A 21,118-nucleotide genomic window follows, 5' to 3' on the forward strand; every position below is an offset into this window, starting at 1 on the left:
ACGTTTATGAGGCTTATATTTCTAAACTTGCCTCGCGAGCGCAGAGTGCATAGCCGTTCGCTTATGCTTTCAAAGCCGATAACAGCAGGTTTCATTTTTTGGCTAACTAAGAAACCTACTCCGAGCACATGGTTTACTGGATGACCGCTATAATATATGGTGTAGTGGCTCTTCTCCAGGAAACCGGTCCCTGTCCATCGCATCTCTTGCAACGCTGTTATATCAGCCCTATATTGGGACAGGGTATGGGCTATCAGCTTCATCTCTGTACAGGGAGCGCACGTTCAATGAGAAAATGCGCAAATCGTTGTTCCTTTTTCGTTGCCAGGTCCGTCATTTGAAAATCCGTCCTATCCGAGGCTCCTGTTGTGGCTTCGTAACAAGTTGTTTTCCGTGTAGGGTTGTCAGCCCTACCCAACCCCCAACCTGGAGGACCAGTTGGTACAATTTGTCCCGTTTTTAGGCGCGGGAGACTCGCCTTCATCCTTCTCCGTCTGCAGCTTTTCGTCAAGAAAGAGCTTCCAGCGGTCACCACGTGATATATTTATATTTATTAGATATATTTATTTATATAGTCAGGTTAATACGCGTGATTCCTGCAAGGATAGATGCTGCCTACTAAATATTCGACTAATGTTTCTGGGAAACTTTTCCAAACAATAATATGTTAGTTGCTTAATATTTATGGCAGCCACATATTTTCAGTTTCATCTTAGTGATGCTATTTTCGTGTTGAATTCAATTGTATCGAGTAGTAGGATCCTATTCGAATATTGCGACAATTGCCCTGTTGCCAACTTGAGTAGGGGGGGGGGTTCGTTTTGAGAATGAAGGGGGTCCTAAGTCCGCATCAACTTAATGCAGGACCGGACCAATTGAGGAGCAACTTACTCCTTCTTTTCTGGTCCACGGACCCCTCGCTTAGGGCTTGCACTCAAACTTTTTTTATAAAAAAAAAGTCAAGCGACGACGGCTTTACGGTTTCTTACCAGGGCAGAAGCAAATCGTCAGACGCTGCCTCACCTCTGCCCTGGGAGCAGCGTGACCGTAGCGGCTCGCAGATGTTGAATGCTCCTTTATATAATTCGTAAAACACGACATGCCTACGAATTATATTGAGCGCAAATCCGCCTTATTGACCAGAGCTGGCCAGAGCTGAAATATTCGTTTTGAGAATGAGAGAGAGAATTGGGTAGTTGATTATGTTAAAACTCGACCAGGAAAATCATCGCTCATTTTCATCCCGTTATACCGATCCATCAACTTGTGAATGACCTAATTCCATTTTTTCAAATGGGTGGCTGCTATAAAAACTGTAATTTTTTACCAACAGCAACGGTTAAAATCGTTATGTACGAGTGAGTGCCTAATGAACTTGTATTCGGAAGTGTTACAAGATTCGAAGATAATGCTTGCTGAGAACTGTCAGTGGCAGATACGTTCTTGGCTTTGTGTCCTCACTGCGGCTTTAGTTGTTGCTCAGATTCTTTATTATTCTTTGTTGCTGAGTTTCGCCATTGCTGATATTGGACAATTGTGATTTGCATCATTTTCAATGATGATGATGTCGCGATTAATGTTAGTTTGTTTGGATTAGGTGACGACTAAGTAGATGCTTCATATATGGTTACTATTTACCCCTTGGTGGGATATAATACGCCAATCACATTTACGCGCCATCGTACCCGATCCGCTGAAATATCGAGACATCGTCTTCCTTTACGGTTCTGCGCCAAGGGCCCTTGGACAACCCACTCGTCAACTATCCTGGGAGAGTGAGTTCCACTGCATGGGGTAGCTAGCACTGGAATTGTCGCCCCTTCTTAATGTGCGAGCTATCTATTGTCCCTTCCGCCTCCCGATCACATCGTCCACGGATGATTGACCGATGCGCCGACCAAGTTTTTTGTTTGAAACAGTATCAGGCCAGCGTACTCTGATGATACGTCACAGGCAAGTGTTCACCAAGGGGTTCAGATTTAAGGTTCATTGGGAGTCACTTTCCATGTGTTACTCCCATATAGCAACACAGAAAAGTCTCAACTTGATCTTGTTGTTGAGATAAATGCATTACCGGATTCTAGACAGGGAAGCGAAAGCGGTTCTAGCGGTGTTAATGCATTGAGACACATTCAGTTCGCCGCCACCATCTATCGGCAGAAACCACATTTCCTAGATATAGGAAGTGATCGACTCCTTCAATGTTCAGCCCATTAATGCAGATAGGGAGAGTGCGATGACCCTTCAGACTGAGAATCTTGGGTTTGTTGGTGTTTATCTTCAGCCGAACTCTTCTTGCCTCTCTTTCCTAATCCAGAGCCATTTCATCAAGGTCCATGGTCCGGTGAGAGGGTAAAAGGATGTAATCAGCGTATCAGGCAACAGAATGACTCACCCACTTCAAATCATAGAGTGGTTCTCGCTGGTATAGCGGTGTGGCTGCTCCTTTCCTTTCGCTGCCTCATTTCCTTCTAACCTAATGGGGCCTTGAAGCCAGAGTATCCAAAACTTATTTAGCAAGCCGATCGATCGTGTTTTGGTTTATTTGCCTTGGTTTTGCTATCTGGAGTTAATTTTAAGCGTTAGTGTTTCGTGTGATGCACACAGCAAACAAATTTATAATATTTTTAATTAGCACGGGTGAACAGGTTTGTAACTTTTCCATCACAGAAAATATAATTCATTGGATTTAAGAGTTTGAACTGATGTATATAAATTTGTATAATTGTAAATAAATTAACTTTAGATTTAAAATTTTACAGAAAATATAAATAATCAGGTTGGATGTTCTCCTATCCACCAATTCCACCATAGCTATTAGAAACAATTGAAATTTTCTGCCATTTTTGCTAACTTCGTCCATTTTTTATAAAAATTGAGGCAAAATAACTTACTTATATTACTGATTCCCTTAGAAATTTTTCCCTTGAATCATCTACATTCGATATCGAATACAGTTATCTATAAACGGTGCGATGCTTATTCTGTTATCCTTCATCTTAGCATATACCATTTGCTAAGATGACAAATTAAAGTGTATACACAAGGAAACTAAAATATGCAAAAACTACAAAAGGGTATTTATAGATTTTTTTATAAGGTTCTTCAAAGCTGTAAGCTTCAATAATGGTAATTATTTTAATTTTAGAGGCCAGTTTAATGACAGAAATATTTTATTTGGAAAATATTATTTGAAAGTACATATCCTGCCGAGTATATTCCATATTCGGAGACGGATTTTCATTCAAAGTATGAGGCTTTTCACATGAAAGATAAAGTGCAACTGATGTAGCGATTATTTAAAAAAAGAATGATTCCTAACTTTTGCCATTGTTACCAACTTAGTAAAATATGTAAACAATCGTATATTCGGATTTAACAATTGTCTAAGGTCCCTTTAACATCAAATAGTAAAAAAATCATCAAACTATATTTCGATTTTTGTCCACTAAATGCCGCCTAGAAAGGATATCAAGGTTCTTTCGAATTAGGCAACTCCCGGCATCGCTGAGATCATTGGATTCAAGAATAAGTGACCTGGGACAATCGGCAATATTTGCCGATGATTGGGATGCGTTGGCCACAATTATTAATGATGCTAAATACTACTTTGATTTATATTTGATTTTTTTCTTTTTTTTTTAATTGTCTTAATAAAATTATTTGACATAAATCATCCGTAGTGACTGGTATATTTAGTAGTATCTATTTAAATTCCTCTTATGTATTAGCTTAAAATTTCCGTTTCGTCTTCTAGCCTGTCCTAAATAAATTATCACGGCCTGTGATTTCGTAAAGTCGAGTGCTTGCATATTTTTCTGAATCAGTTTGAGAGCCAATTTGCAATAATTGTGGGTTATACCTTTATAGATAATACCCTTTACTGAGTGCAGTAGAATGCTTTTTCCCTTTAACTTTTGAAGGTTTTGTGTAAAACAAAACACAACACATATCATTCAACAGTAATAACTGCATGACAGCGCTGAAGCATAGAGTCAACAAACCAAAAAATCAGGTCCATTGGAACTCTCGCCTACTTTTACTGATTGGCGGTATGTAGGTCACTTTTCTTTAGTAATTACGTTCCCCGACCTTTTTGTCGATTTTCCCACGGATGTTCGATCGGGTTCAAATGAGGGATTTGTGTAGGTCATAGAAGGACGTTTATTTGATTGTCGTCCAGCCAACTCAATGGCATTCGAATTGAAAGTTTCGGATTATTGACGTGTCTAAAAATCCAATCGCTCCCTAATCTGTCGTGAGAATAAGGAAGCAAAGATTCCGGTAATAAATGACAGTATTTGGCTGCAGCCATTAAAACCACAACCTTAGACATTTAGCCAATTCTATCGCGCGAGTAAAACTAGAAAGTACCATCATAGGTCCGCCTCCATGTTTGACCGCGGCACTTGCTGTTTCACGTCTTGACGTTTTCCAGAAGGTAGTCGAACATGACGAATCCTTTCTTTTGAAAAGAGAATAAATTTTGATTAGCCGAATCATAAGATACGGCGCTCCAGCGTTTGACACTCCATTCAACGTGCTCTTTCGCGAATCATTACCTAGCATAACAGTTTTTCCAATGTTAATGGCTTTCGAGTTGGTCGAATAGTCTTGCATGCTTATACAAATAGTATAACAACAGAATATAACATAAATAAGACAAAAAACAAATTTCATTATCTTATCGCAAAACATACCTGTCTCGACTCCCAACACGACACGAATGGTCGGCCCATGAGGACGTCATTTTAAACGGATCTTTTCACACAATACGGATATCCGCTACCTTTCTTGCAACGTATTGCGAGATGCCGAATTCTTTAGCAACTGCTCTCTGACTAGGACTTTTTACATCACTTTACCTATAAAGATCTTCATCTTCTCGGACAAGTACTTTCTATCAACAGAATGAATCAACAATAAACTAGGAAAATAACTCGGGTATGTTTTTTCTCCGATAAAGAGTGTCCCGTTTATGATGGTACAAATTTTAATGGTGGATAGCATCACTTGTTTGAGGAAAATTGGTTTCTACCATATTTAAGTACATTTGCTTTATATCAAGGCCACGTTTTCGCGTATTTAATACGAAATATTTCTAAATTTTTGATTTTTCTGGGAATGTCAAACTTTTTGACGCTATTCACGGAAAACGCTCTAACTCTGCAACGGTAAAAGATAAAGTGACCATCCCATGGTCCAATTTTTATCAAATAAGCGATACTACCCACCATTATAAACGAGGCACCCTGTATAACATAACACAAAGATTAAAAATATACATTCGTTTTTTAACGGAAAGCATCCATATTTTTTTCCGCCACTGTATATAAGCCAAACATTGGGAGCTATTGGGAACTTCCTTTAAAATGCTCCCAGCTGAAAATTACCAATTACGAGCTAATCATATTTCTGAATCGGACACTGCCTAAAGAAGAAGGAGAGAACGATGATTATCAATTTCATATACACACAACCTAAGATGATCGAATACTCAAAGCATTGAGGATAAGTTTGGTGGATGGTGAATGGTGGGTGGGTGGATTTCGCGAGATCACAATGGTTAAACGTTCAACGGGCAAGATTCTGAGGTAAGGGATATTTGCCCTTTCCCCCCGGTTCAATGTCTGTCTGTCTGTCACACACACTTTTCTCAGAAATGGCTGTACCGATTGAAACGAAATTTAGTGAGAAGGTGGGATCTGTGAACGCCCAGACATGCAGTGAGTGATATCTTTCTACGTTGAGGTTAGGGGAGGGGGGTCCCCTACATGCAAAAGGAGGTGTAAAATTTTTTTTCATCGAATATAGTCATGTGGGGTATCAAATGAAAGGTCTCGATTAGTACTTTTTGAAGCCGGTCTTAGTTTCGACATTTGTTAGAAAGGCGGGAGTGGCAGGGGTGGAAAGTGATGATTTCTTTAACGGACCCATTCTCAGAAACTACACAACCGATATCCAGGTCTCAAAATACTCTCCATATCGATATATTCTCAAATTAAATTAATAATAGTATATTTCCATAAATTTGGGAAAATTGAGTAAAAACCACCAGCATATTATCTTCAAGTTTAATCAAAATCATACTATTACTCACAAAGTTACAGTATCTCAAAGTTGACTTTACCGTGTAAATTTACTGGAACTAAATATCAATATCACACTAAAGTGAGTAGTCTGACATGCTAAATGCATATACATAACGGGCTACGTACAAATGGGACAGTTCTACACTTGAATATACTCACAGAAGAAGCAAACAAAACCTTTCATATCTGAAGCGCCGAGCTTCCGGTTTCCCGACTTGTTTGCATTTTTCTTAAGGTTTTGGGTGAAGCGAAACTCGTTTAGTATGAGCTATATTTATGACTTCACATGCGCATATTTTGCACATCTGGAAATATATGAGGGACTATTTTGAATTTTAGCTTTGTACGAATGGGAAAACGTGCATAGAAAAGAACGAAAAAGTTGACTGACGGTTTCGGCCAAGGCAGAAGCAACTTGTCAGACGCTGCCTCACCTCTGCCGTGGGGGTAGCGTGACCGAAAGTAACGACAGAGGGTGACCGCTCCACTTAAATATAATCGTAGACACCTAATGGGTTCCAATTATATTCAAGTGAAATCCGTTAGAAATCCAGACCGTTACTTTCAGTCACGCTGCTCCCAGGGCAGAGGTGAGGCAGTCTGATGAGTTGCCTCTGCTCTGGATGAAACCGTCAGTCAACTTCTTCGTTCTTTTTTGAAAACTTGGGTATTTAACCCAAAAGAGAGGAGTTCGTGAACTACAAAATAGGAAGTAAGTTTCTTTCCAAGTGATCCCGTCCGTCCCCAAGTGGGTGCAGACTCTGGACTCCCAGCAACCTCAACAGTGCATAGAAAGTTTCTTACATAAGATGAACACAAAACTTTTATACCGGAAGCGCCAGGCTTCCAGTGAATTTCTGCTAAGAGCACATGCACACTCTTCCTCCCCTTTACTCCCACTAGTGGTCGCACGAAAATTGAGCTAATTTCAAGTTGTGTAGGCCGTGAAATTTCAAATTTCTACAATAACTGTTGAGACGAAAAGAATTAGGCGAGGATGCAGTCTGGCCACTCTAGGACAGTGGATTCCGTTGTATAACATAGTATAGCCAGCAATGCAGTTATTGCTCTTTCTTAAAGTGTGACCTATCTACAGCCACTTCCGCACGCTGATTAGCACATCCATCGGTAACTGGCCCATGTGGGCTCAGCTCTCCGTTTTAAATTTCCTCAGGCCAAAGTACACGGATGACACAGGACAGGTGTTTACGTAAATTTAGAGCCTTCAATCTACGCCTGCACTAATACTAGAATTAAGTGCTTTCTGGAAACCAAATCGCTTTATGGAATCCCTTTGTTGCCTACGCTGCGCCGGTTCCTTTTAGGGTTTCTAAACCTGGCTAAACTCCCTTTTGGGGTTTTCATCCATATAATGGATCATACTCATGCCCATATCTGAACAGTGGTACAAAAGGGGTATAACGGTTGGAAATATAGAAAGTAGAAAAGCATGCATCATTTGAGTTTAAATTTATACGGATGAAAAAAATATATTTTGTCCTCTTCAAGAATCATTCACAAAATGGACTTTTGTTCTTTCAGATGAATACGATCATTTGGATTATTCTCGACCTGGGAGCTCCTTCAAACCTCATTACCATCGAATGAATGAGTTGAAACTGAATATCAAAGGAGAGGACGACGAGAAAACGAGTACTCTCTTCAAACCGAAAAATATCGATTTGCCTACAGAAAATTGCAGCGGCGGATCAGATAATTCAAATGAGGAAGCCCCGTTTCACCCAGAGAAGAACGATTAAAACCTGATGAAGACGGTGAAGCAAAATGTTGGAACTTATCTTCTGCTTTTTCGAAAGAATACTGAGTGCGAGCGACTTCTTCATTATTTACGATGATCGAAAACTTGTGCATTTCTTTCCCCTTGCTAAAAGTAACACTTATGAACATGGAGTTGTTCGATCCTGTTTTAAATTATTCATAAAATAAGCCAAATGTTTTGTCAATTGCTCATTTCGAAAGTGTGTGAAACTACGTCATATTTTATACAATTGTATGTTTCTAAGTTGTGATTGTTAATTTTACTGAAAAATGTTCATCATGTCGTAGGATAAAAGTGGTTGCTTGAAACATTCAAAATTATATATATTTTTGCATTTGAAACCGATTTCGAATAAATATGTATATTGTAGGAAAAAAGAGAAAGAATCCCAATCAAAGGAAAGTATTTAGAGTATAAGATGTCATCTAATGAAATTGATAAATTATATTTGTGTAAATTTTAAATATTTTTAAAAATGGAATTTTCGACATTTTAAAACTTTGCTCAAGATTCTCGGAAAATATGGTTATACGATTTTAATCATGTCTTGAAGATCTATTTTTAATATTTCAAAACTCATCTAGTAAATGAAAAACTCTGTGATTTCATGCTAACAGACATACATAAAAGATCATATACAATTTTAGGTCAAATTTTAAAACCATCCATCAGGAAGAAAATCGAAGCAATAATGTATGTTTAACAATATAAATATTCGAGTTTTAAATTGTAATTTATAAGAATTAAGGATTCTATTATTTTATATTGAAATGAAATAAAGTTTGACAATAATCTTAATCTTCTTCTTTAGGCTTTGTTCTTTTTGATAGCGGGACGATTCACTCAGTGGGGGTTCGTAATTTTTCTCGGTTACAAGCTATGGCAAGTGGAGCAAATGCGCACTTAAATATTCGTTCGTAGAAAATACACAAATCCTTCAATACCTGGTGCGCCAAACTTCTGGTTTTCAACTGGGTTCATATTGAGACGTTTGGCCTGGCCACTTAAATAATGTTCTCCCTACTGAATAACGGGATTGAAGAAATGATTGATTCAGAGTGTTGAGCCCCAGTCCTTTGCTTTCCATTGCAGCTTCAATGACGCCAGGTCCTGTTGTTTGCATGGTTCATATATTTATCTCATTGAATTGTACAATAAACAGAGAGATTCCAAAAAGCTATTATACACACATACATAAGTAAAAGAAAATTACGTAGAAAAAAAGACAGGAGTTGCGTTATTTTTGCAGTTTTCTTTTGTTGGCTAATTCGGTAAAATATATCCTCAAAACTTCAAATCGAAAAACGCAGTAGTTTTTTTTGGTAATTTTCTTTTTTATGAAAGCAAGTCAGGGGAAAATCGAACGAGTAACCAACTAACAAGAAAACACAAAATAGCAAATTTTTCACAAATAATAATAATAATGGTTGGCGCAACAATGCATGTTTGATCAGGGCCTTGAAGTTTGTTGTGATCGGCATTGCGCTCGCCTGAGATTATTACCCTGATTTGACTTAGGTACTCATTCAACGCTGAGTCGACACTGGCATCCGACATCCACTCACGATAGCAAATACATTTGTCACCAGTGAGATTTGAACCGTGACCTTCCGCTACGACAACCCAGCGCTCTAATCACTTGAGACATCGAAATTTTTCATGAAACCGCATTTAAACAAAATAAGATTTTTAATTTCGAATAGCAAGCATCTTCTGAAACTTTGAATGTGTTTATCTCGAAACCACGTTTTTCAAAACTTCTCATTCTCATTACTGGATTCATTTTATTTTTTTTTTCAAACTGATCCTAATACTCATTAGTATCGCCCGAAATCCCTTTTAATAACAAACATGCTTTTTTCTCGGAGATGGTTATAGCGATTCACACCAAATTTGGTGGAAAGGTGAGAACTGTGAACGCTTACGCATACAGCGAGTTACATATTTTTACGTTGAATTTTAGGGGGGTCCCCATACATGCAAAAGGGGGTGTAATGTTTTTTTCATCAAATATAGTCATATGGGGTATCAAATGTTAGATCTCGATTAATACTTTCCGAAGCCGGCATTAGTTTTGACATTTCTTGGAAAGGTGGGGAGTGTGGGGGGTTGAAATTGCTCATTTCTTTAATGGACCCATTCTCAAAAACTACCCCACCCAAAAACCTGGAAAAAATCAAGAGGCTGCCACTATATAGTGCCTAGACTCCGAAAAACTCTCCATACCGATATCTATTCAAATAAAGTAAATAATAGAATATTACTATAATTTTTAGTAATTGGGTGTAAAACGCCCCTTAAGTTCCCCCTAGCATCACGAAATTTGGCAACAATATAGGGTATAACATGGAACACGATCCTACCAAGTTTCTTCGAAATCGCACTATTACTAATAAAGTTATAATAGGCCTAAATTATTGCTTGCAAATTCAAGACTTTGAAAGTCATTATCACTTGATTGTTGATATTCTCACATAACATATGCATATATTACGTGCTACGTACTAATGGGACAAATATACACTCAAATGTCTTTATAAAAGAAGTACACAAAACCTTTCATACCTGAAGCGTCCAGGTTCCGGTTTCCCGGCTTGTTTTCAATATTTTCTTTAAGAAAATTGAGGAGCAATTAAGAAATTCAATTTTTTAAAATATACCAAATTTATTTTCAACTCATCCCATTCGCTCTAGTTCGGGCCATAGCTATATGTGTTCTAAACAGAACTGTATTTATGCTCTCTTCTTAGGATTCACCATTCCGTCAAACATATAGGAGAAGTTGGATCAAAGCTCAACAAATGTACACAGGTGGGCATAATTATGTCAATATACGATATTTTCCACAAATTTTAATTTTTTATTTTTTGAGATTTTCTTCATTTCATGTTAGTATAAAGAATACCAGGAACAAGTGTTGAATAAATGTGAAAATAATAAGTTTCCTGGTTTCGCGTTCCAACGGTTTTATTGAGTGACGAAATTATTTTAGCCACGCCCATAATTATTTTTTAGCTGACTTTGTATTGGTAATGTAAGTTTAGCTATTTATTTTTGCTCCGTAACTAGTCCTCACTGCAACAATTCCACTTTTTACATCGAGCGCAGAATTGTTAAAACAATGAATAAAAAACGACCGTAAATGCTTGATCAGAATGATTTATAAATCAAAATCCACTAATTGGAACGAAAGAGTTTAATGAAATTTATAAATGCTACACCGCAAGACAACCGTCTATCACAAGGTTAGAGGCAGAAGAGAACGATCCGTCTCCATGTGGTTCTTTCTGCCCCAAACTCATGGCACATTTCATCGCTAGTCCTCCACTCCCGTGGCGAGCTCTAAAAAGTGGAGTGTTCCGCGCCATCTATTTGTTCGCATTCGCAACATTCGAAATAAATTTCGAATGCTACGAATCCTGGCGCGCCACAATTTCAATATAGTGGTAAACGTGACGTGAGTAGAGCAAGAGTGCACGTTTTTCCTAATATGATGATGAGTTAATAGTCATAATATCATTCAATAAATTTTTATGGATACAAGGGTAAATGAAAAATGGTGATAAGCGGAGAACTAAGCATTCACATCCGCTCTGCGATTATAATAAGATTCAGAAAGGGAATTTCAGCATTAGAGGTAGCAGGCGGATACGGAATTTCACGATACACCGTATATAGCATTATTTTTTTAGGAGGTGGAAATCTTCAAAAGACTAACCTCAGGATTCACGATCCCTGAGAGTGTGGGATTTTTATCCCCTAAAACTACCTCTTGACAAGCTACGACTGAGATTTTCTCATCTCGCAGCTTTCTTTGCATATTTACCTTCCATTTTTATTGGCAGAATACCTTGTGGTCCACCCCAGCACTTTGGTTGGCTTCGCTGAGGAACTTGCTGTTCTTCAGCATATCTTTACTCACTAACCAACTGTACTCTCAGGTCCCTATGTAGAGTCTCATGACGAATGAACCAGAGAGCGTTTACTATGCTTGTAGGCACTTTATTTTGGAAAGTTTGGGGAACCTTTAGATTTGATTCTTTGACACAGCCCCACAGCTGGATACCGTACGTTCATACAGGCCTTACGATCTGCTTATAAATTAGCAGCTTGTTGTCGATGGTCAGCTGAGAATTCCTCCCCAGTAGCCAGTATATGTCTGTATGGGAAAATTTGTATGGGAGGTCTACGAAAGCCACCTCGAAAAAGTGCGGATGTCATATGAGGGATCTCCGAAATGAATCTCAGATGTCAAGCTGGTTCTTCACAACATGTTCTTCTCTATTACCGCGACGCGTTCTTTATTATCTTTTATAGTCGTCCAGTACTCGAACCATAGAGGGCGACAAGGTGATAGCACAGATCCAAGATATTTAATTTACTCAGTTCTCGCCAGCTTACTGCCACTAACGGTAATAGTGCCTCTTTCATAGGGATCGGTTTTGCTTTATTCAGATTCAGTCTGAGACCGTATTGCATGAGCCGATCGTGCCATTTTTAAGGTTTTGTGTAAAACAAAACCTTATTAAAATCGATTCAATGTCTGTCTGTCTGTCTGTCTGTCACACGCATTTTTCTCCAAAACGGCTGAACCGATCCGAACGAAATTTGGTGGACAGATGGGAACTATGAAATCCCACGCATACAGCGAGTGGCATAAATTTAGGTGGAGTTTAAAGGGGGCTCCCCATACATGCAAAGAGGGGATTCAAAAATTTTTTTCACCGGATATAGGTGTGTAGGGTATCAAATGAAAGGTCTCAATTTGTACTTTCCGAAACTGACATTAGTTCTGGCATAAATTGCAAAGTGCGTGAGTAAGGAGGCAAAATGTACGCATTTGAAGTGAGACAGGGCTCATTTTCGGAAACTACCCAACCCAAAAATCCGAAAATAATCAGGGTGGTGCGCCTAGATGAAATCTAGGCCTCAAAATATGTCCCATTCCGATATCTGCTCAAATAAACTTACTAATAGTATATTACTACTTTTTAGAAATTTACTGAAAAACCCCCCTTAAATTCATTCTAGGACTTCCGGATTCTGTACCAGCATAGAGGACAATATTTCGTGTATATGCGCTAAATTTCATAGAAATCAGGCAATTAGCGCCAAAGTTATAGCAGTTCAAACTTAGCAATTTCGCACGAGTTTACTGCTTCCAAAGCCATGCAAATCGGATGCTGACGTCATAATTACCCGGAATAATTGACATTCGGGTGAAATATTAAAGTCGCATTTATGAAGAATCTACTTATCTGCAGCACTTTTTAAGATTTTGTGTAAAACACTTATGTGAAATCTAATCTTCGAGAGATGTCCTATTCCGGTATCTGCTCAAAAAATTTACTAATAGTATATTATCAACTTTTAGAAATAGACTAAAAAACTCCCCTTAAGTTACTCCTAAGTGTACTAAATTTTGCACCGACATAGAGGACAGCCTCGTGCATACACACGCCAAGTTTCATGAAAATCCAACTATTATTGGGAAAGTTATAGCAATTCAAACTTATCAATTTCGTGCCAATTAACAGGATCTTAAGCCATACAAATAAGATGCTGACGTCATAATTAACGAGAATAATTGAAATTCGAATGAAATATTAAAATTCCATTCAGGAAGAATCTAATTCTCCCTAGCCCTTTTTAAGGTTTTGTTTGTAAAACAAAACCTTATTAAAATCGGTTTACTGTCTGTCTGTCTGTCTGTCTGTCTGTCTGTCTGTCTGTCTGTCCGTCACACGCATTTTTCTCGGAGACGGTTATAGCGATTGGCACCAAATTTGGTAGAAAGGTGGGAACTGTGAACGCTCATGCATATAGTGAGTTACATCCTTTTACGTCGAATTTAAGGGGGGGTCCCCATACATGCAAAGGGAGGGTGTAAATTTTTTTTTCATCAAATATAGTCATGTGGGGTATCAAATTAAAGGTCTCGATTAGTACTTTTCGAACCCAGTCTTAGTTTTGACATTTGTTGAAAAGGTGGGGGGTGCGGGGGGTTGAAAGTGGTCATTTCTTTAACGAACCCATTCTCAGAAACTACCCAACCCAAAAATCTGAAAAAAATCAGGAGGCTGTCACTATATGGTGCCTAGGCTCCGAAATACCCTCCATACCGATGCCAGTTCAAATAAAGTTAATAATAGTACATTACTATAATTTTTAGTAATTGACAGGAAAACCCCCCTTAAGTTCACCCTAGAATCACAAAATTTTGCAACAATATAGGCTACAGCACAGAGCATGATCCTGCCAAATTTGGTGAAAATCGCACTATTACTAACAAAGTAATACTAAGTCAAAACTGTCGCTTCTCTGCAAATTCGAGACTATGAATGTCAATATCACTTAAAAGTGGCTATTTTCACATAATATATGCATATTTTACGTGCTACATTCTAATGAGACAAATGCACACCCAAATCTCTTCATAAAAGAAATAAACAAAACCTTTTATACCTGAAGCGTCTAGCTTCCGGTTTCCCGACTTGTTTATATTTGATGTTGATTAAATTGTTGGCATTTGCTAATAATATTAAACTCAGAGTGTGAAGCGTATGAGGTTGACTATTTCAATACAGGGCTTTCCATCAAATGATTTATTTAAATTACTTTCTAAAAAATAGATGCCAATAGAATTTTTAACTATGTGGCACGGAACTGTCAGGCTCATCGCTCCTCACATCTTCTTCTTTTTCTTCAGCTTTCAGTTCACAAGCGGGGTCGACTCGTCGTGATCGGTTTCGTCATTTTGTTTTATCAAATGCCTGATCAGGATCTAATCGCGAGACCTTCAAATCCCCATCAAGTGTATCATGCGACCATTGTTTTGGCCGGCTTTTTGTTTGCTTACCATTGACTTCGATGTTCTGGCCAATACTGGTTGTTGAATTCTCGTTAGCATGAACTACGTGACCACACTATCGAAAACGCCTCTCTTACAGTTTTTCCACGATCGGTGCATCGTCTCATTTCAGACGTGATCAAAACGTGTCACGCCACCAGTGCAATGCAACATTTTCGTTCCCATTACCGCAAGACGCCGTTCATTGTCCTTTATAGTCGGCCAATACTCAAACTATAGAGAGCGACAGACGGACGACATTGCAGTAAATTTTAGATTTGGGACGTGCGCTGATACGTCGATCACAAAGAACACCAGTTGCGGAATGTCACTTCATCCAGGTGGAGTTAATGCTTGAAACATTTCATTACGCAGTTCTCCATGGGCTGGTAGCATTGACTCGAGATATTTAAATCGCTCAGTTCTTTCAATGGCAGTAATCTGCCCCTCCAGATATTTAAATCGCTGAGTTCTGGCAATGGTGGTAACCTGCCCAGAACTGAGCGATTTAAATATCTCGGGTCAATGCTATAAGCCAATGGAGAACTACGTTATGCTCCTCACATAGGGAAACACAAAACCTTTTATACCTGAAGCGTCAAGCTTCCGATTTCCCGACTTGTTTATAAAGTTGCTCAAGATCAACTCTATGCGCTATGAAAATATCGTATGGAGCGCTGCATGTTTGATGTCCTATGTGACAGTTTTGATAATCCCTGTCACATCACGAACTTTATTTTTTAATTAGCCCAGCGTAGCAATTTTTCTGGCATGAGGTATTACCGCAAAGCATACCAGATTAGTTTACATGTAGCATGCGGTCAGAGCTTTGCCTAGATCCCGAAATACAATGTATGGAGATTAATGTTTCTCACGGAATTGCCATATGAGTAATCGTGTGTATTGCATCAGTAGTTTCACAGTTCGTGGCGGGCCCGGCTTGATTTACGGTTATTTGAACGATGTCGTGATTAATCCGATTAAAGAACCCACTGAGCCAAGGTGTTGGGTCCAAGCTTGCCAGAGCTCAGCTGCCATATCGTTAAATGCTGTTTCCTTCTGAATATCATTTGTTTCATTATACAGGATGTTTCAAAACAATGGGACAAACGGCCATGTAATTCTAAATTCCGTATGGATGAGGATGATCTATCCCAGAAAGTCTATAGGTAGAAAAAGAAGACGAGGCAGACCTTGCCTAAGATGGAGCGATGGCGTAGGCTAGGACGCCAGACAGCTTTTAGGGATATCGAATTGGTGGACCTCGGCGCAAAACCGGGATGTCTGGAGTTCCTTATTAAGGCAGGCCTAGATCGGATACCGGTTGTTGCCGATGATGATGATGAATTCTAATTACTCAACTAGTAATAATTCAAAAATTATGATATAATGATATGAAATAATCGCTGTTCTAATTACTTCCAAGTTATGCTTGTTATGATGATGATGTTATGATGAGTTTAGTAAGTAATAGTAACACCTAAGTGAGCGATTCTAAAATGGCAGCCGAATTTATTGTTAATTTTTTTCTGCTAATTTAACTTTTTCAACTGCTCTTATGAACCGATAGTAATTAAATTAAAAACCGATGACAGTGAAGAATTAATGGTGTCATCTAATAAATCGAAGTTAACAAAACAAATTGCAAAAACATTTATGTGGATTATCTAGCAGTTTGAAAGTTTTTACCTACTGCAAAATTTCGTGGTGCTAGGATGAACTTAAGGGGGTTTTACAGCCAATTACTGAAAATTATAGTAATATACTATTATTAACTTTATTTGAAGGGATAACGGTATAGAAGGTATTTCGGAGCCTAGGCACTATATAGTGGCAGCCTCTATTTTTTATCAGATTTTTGGGTTTGGCAGTTTTTGAGAATGGCCCCGTTAAATTAATGATCCCTTTCGACCACCCGAGCTCCCCGCCTTTCTAACAAATGTCAGCTTCGGAAAGTACTAATCGACCTTTCATTTGATACGCCACATGACTATTTTTGGTGGGGAAAAAAATGCATGAGGACCAACTCTTAAATTGATAGACCAGTAGCTTACTCCAAACTACAATTTTATTTTATTATGTATATATATATATCTCGGGAGCAACTTACTCCCTTCATCAGTACAAAGCTAATGAAAACAATTGCGATTCTATGGTTCTATTTATACTAAAAACACTAATTACCCAAATTACTTTTACCAAAAAAGAAAAAAGAAAAAACATTAAATTATTAACTTAATTATCTATTAATTACCGGAATCTGTATTTAATAACCGCGTCACGTCTGCTCTCAGAATTTCTAGACTTTCCCAAGGGTCCAAGGTTGTCGTTCGGTTTGTATGCCTCAAGAGCTCAAGGTTATCGCGTTGAATGGCAAGATGGATGAACCTACAATTTCCAGTTGGTACTTTTTTTGCCCAATTCCTGATGTTGTTGAATAGGTAGGAGTATGGGCTACTTATTCGTCTGGTGGTTGCCTCCTTCTGCTGCGAAAATAACGTTGTATAGGCATGCGTAGTGTGTTGCCTGACTTTCCTTCTAATCACTTTCTCAATGGTCTGAGAATTATACCCATTTCTAATAGCGGTGTCAATAATGTACTGTCGTTCTTTATTGAAACCGTCCGATCCGGTTACGTTCCCATACTTTGAAGAACTCATCTGGTATACTTTACGACAACACTTAGTGCCAGAAGAACTCGTGCGCTGGGTTCAATTGCTCTACCACCATCCGAAAAGTAAAGTTCGAAGTATGGCGGGTGTATCAAAACCGCTTCGTGTCTCTGTTGGTGTTCATCAAGGAAGCGCCCTCTCACTACTCCTTTTTGTTCTTGTTGTAGACACCGTCACACGGGATATCCAACGTCCTGCGCCCTATACACTGCTTTATGCAGATGATGTTTTCCTAGCATCTCTCGAGCAACTTGTTCAAAAATGGAATGATCGCCTCATGCAACATGGTCTCAGATTGAATCTAAACAAAACTGAATTATTGACGACCGATCCCCAAGAAACAGGCACAATCACTGTCAGCGGCAGTGATCTGCCCAGAACTGACCGATTTAAATACCTCGGGTCAACGGTATCAGCCAATGGAGAACTGCGTTATGAAATTGCTTCACGCATTAACGCAACCTGGATGAAGTGGCATTCCACAACTGGTGTTCTCTGTGATCGACGTATCAACGAACGTCTCAAATCTAAAATTTACCGCAATGTCGTCTGTCCTGTCGCCCTCTATGGTTCTAAGTGTTGGCTGACTATAAAACAAAATGAACGGCGTCTTGCGGTAATGGAGACGAAGATCGACAGAGGCATCTTCGATGGTATGGTCACGCAGTTCGTGCTAACGAGAATTCACTTGCCAAGATTGGTCTGAACATCGAAGTCGATGGTAAATGACCAAAAGGCAGGGCAAAACAATGGTGGCTTGATTCGCTGGATGGGGATTTAAAAGCCTCGAGATTGCATCCAGATCTGGCATCAATGACGCCATCATTTATTTTTTATCCATACTGAACGCCTGTCGTGGGATTTGTGACGAAGAGAAATCAGGTAAGATTTAATATAATGAAGTAACTCCAATTCTATTTATTATCTCTCTCAGCATCGGCAGAGATAGACCACTCAATTGAAGGAAAATTGAAGTTACGGCAGAGGATGAATGATTATTCTTGATATTTGGTTGAAGAAATGTTCGCAAGCGCATCAAACAATTCTTACACTGGACAAGCTGGAGGAGAACATAGGGAATATACACATGTAGTAATGAAGGGTACGTAGTTCGATAATGAAATGCGAGCGATGATTGCCTCATAGCTGGTAGGGACTTTAACAAGGTGATAGGGACAAAAGGATATGCTGTTTTACAGGAACTAAACCACCTGAACATGTGAGTTTACCCGAAATCTGCACACCGCGATCGTAACGAAGAATTGAATTCCCATCGAGGAGCTGTGAGTTCAAAATACTACTATCAAGCGGTCGATGAGCAAATTCTCCTACTGCCACCTGTTCGATATATTTCCGCCATCTGTCCGGCGCGGCTAGCCCATCGGTAACCAAGTTACTGTTTTTGCCATTAACACACCAACAGTGTTCGTTATCTTGTGTGAGTTAGTGTTGGCTTTTGATAAGTCGGCGTCCCGCTGGAGCGCCCGGGTAAACACGATGGCTTTGCTTCCTGGTTGGTATTCTTGTAAATTTGTCAATTGACCAGTGTTTTATTGACGAGAAATTTATGATAAAGCTGTTTCTTCTCTAGGACTTTCATTTGAACATTGTCATTCCAAAATCAAGTATCTTGGTTGAGGAACCGCTTGCCTGGCTTGGTGACCTCGAGGGTTACATAGGTGTGTGAATCGTCCTTTTGGTTTCTTTCCGCATAGTATAATGTGTTTAAGGTTACTTCTTTTTTTTGCGAACTCTAAACTAAACTGATTCACAGGATAGCCATCAACGGCCGATGTTGAGGCGTAATAGTCTGCCATGGAACAACTTTGCTGCTTGTGACGGTGAAACAAAGGCTGTGTCTTATATATAATCGATTTGCATCTACTGTTCCCACGATAAAATGGAAGATAAAACTACCGTTTGATAAACCATGTATTGAGAAGAATAAGTTATATATTATACGAGTAATATAACTAGCGCATCGCGATCTGCAACGATAGCTAGGCTGTGCTGAGGGCGTTGAGTAGTCCTTATTCACCTCGAAAATCGTTCAGGAATGCAGAAACCATTTGAACTCTATCTCTAGATTCAATACGGTGGAAAGACTCGGGGTACCTGATCACAATCGTATAGAGGAAAATGAAATCTTGGATGCCTTAGCACAAGAGTGTTCAATCTCCGCCATGCCGGGACCGGAACCAGCAATTGGAATATCAGGTAGCATTGGTTAAGGTTGTCTTCATAAACTGAGGACAAGCTTCCCACAATGACAGGTGGGAGGATCTACATGCTGCTAGACATACCAAACTTTTGCTGTCAGGATCTAATCTGCATACCCCAAAGTTTATCTTGTCGAAAAGCAAGGAAATTTGCATGTAGACATTCTGACAAGCCATAATTCACTAGCTGAGACTTATGTTCAGAATAGGATTTGTACAAGATGATACGTGCCCCTCCTCTAATGAGGAAACGGAAACCACGGAACATTTTCTATGTGAAGGTCCTGCCTATGGACCCATCAGACATCAGTTCTTTGACGCTGAGGCGTTCCAGTTGCAACGAGTACCAACACATCCACTATCGGAAATCTCGCGATAAATAAACGAATCCGGGATATTCCTTAAGGCGGGATAGTCGAGTACAATGGGCCACAACGGTCTGAGTGAGAAATCAAAGAATTTGATTCCTTGCCTTTTAGGATTTCTTCTAACGTCATCGATAAGCGCTTAACTGTATTATCTATCGATTTCGTAAATGTTTTCTACCCAAATACTTGTGACTTTCATGCAATTTATAAACCGTCAGTCAGCTTTTTTTTTCTCTGTTTGGGTTGCACAAAGGATTAGCGATTAACTCATCAGCAAGTAAAGGACTCCGCTATAAATGACCCAAGCCCGTTTGAGAGAGGAGATGGGAAGAGTCACTACATTCTGAATGGCCGTGTAACAGCTTGGCGTCTCAAGGAGTAGTCGAGGGCTAATTTCACGACTTTGGAAGGCGGTTCCCCGGCAAGAGGGAGAGGAGTACTCTCGAGGGTCCCATCATCCTACTTCACTTAGGCCCAGAATGTCAAGCTTAAATCATTGGAATCCCCGTTCGACTTGGGGAAAGCAAGTATTCCGACGAACCTCGTACCGCCATTGAGGACCGTGCGAACATTCCAGAAATCAATCATAGTCCGTTTTTGATAGCCGAAGGTCGTAACCTTGAGGTCAGTTCCTATCCGAGGCGTTGCTAACGTTTCGGTAGTAATGAAGTTTCAACATTTGCCTCTTATGACAATCAGACAAGACTTTGAGTATATACTTAAGCCCTAACTCACAGCACTTAACTGAAGGCTCTTATTTTATCGGTGATGTTCTTCATGCTGCCTTGTCCGGAGAATGTTGAAGAGTTCCATGGACTATGACATCTTTCCTCAAATACTTCGACCACGTTGATGACACCTGTTTGCTCGCTCACCGCGCCATGAACTTGGGCCAAATGACTTTGAATAGAGTTGGACTGAAGACAAAAAATAACAAAACCCAGATTCTCAGTCTTACCGGTCATTGCACTCTTTCTGCCTGCATTAATGGCCAGAGCATCGAAGGAATTGATAAATTTATACGAGTATATATAGGGAGCGTGGATTCTGCGGACGGTGGCGCCCAAATTGATATCCCTCGACGGATTGGCACTGTTAACAGATATGCTTTCGTTGCCTAATGTAAAAAATGAAAAT

General features: G+C 39.3%; 1 protein-coding gene across 3 annotated transcripts in view; it reads left to right on the forward strand.

Annotated features, from left to right (window-relative positions):
- LOC119650461 (protein draper) overlaps nucleotides 1–8,670 on the forward strand; it is a 28,479-nt gene extending 19,809 nt beyond the window's left edge. For all 3 annotated transcript variants that reach the window (XM_038053321.1, XM_038053322.1, XM_038053324.1), the window contains one exon: nucleotides 7,635–8,670. In XM_038053321.1, coding sequence (XP_037909249.1) covers nucleotides 7,635–7,852 — 218 coding nt within the window. In that variant the 3' untranslated portion in view covers nucleotides 7,853–8,670. The remainder of the gene's footprint in view (nucleotides 1–7,634) is intronic.
- Nucleotides 8,671–21,118: the final 12,448 nt, after the last annotated feature.

This window comes from Hermetia illucens, chromosome 2, assembly GCF_905115235.1.
Source record: "Hermetia illucens chromosome 2, iHerIll2.2.curated.20191125, whole genome shotgun sequence".
NCBI lineage: Eukaryota > Metazoa > Arthropoda > Insecta > Diptera > Stratiomyidae > Hermetia > Hermetia illucens.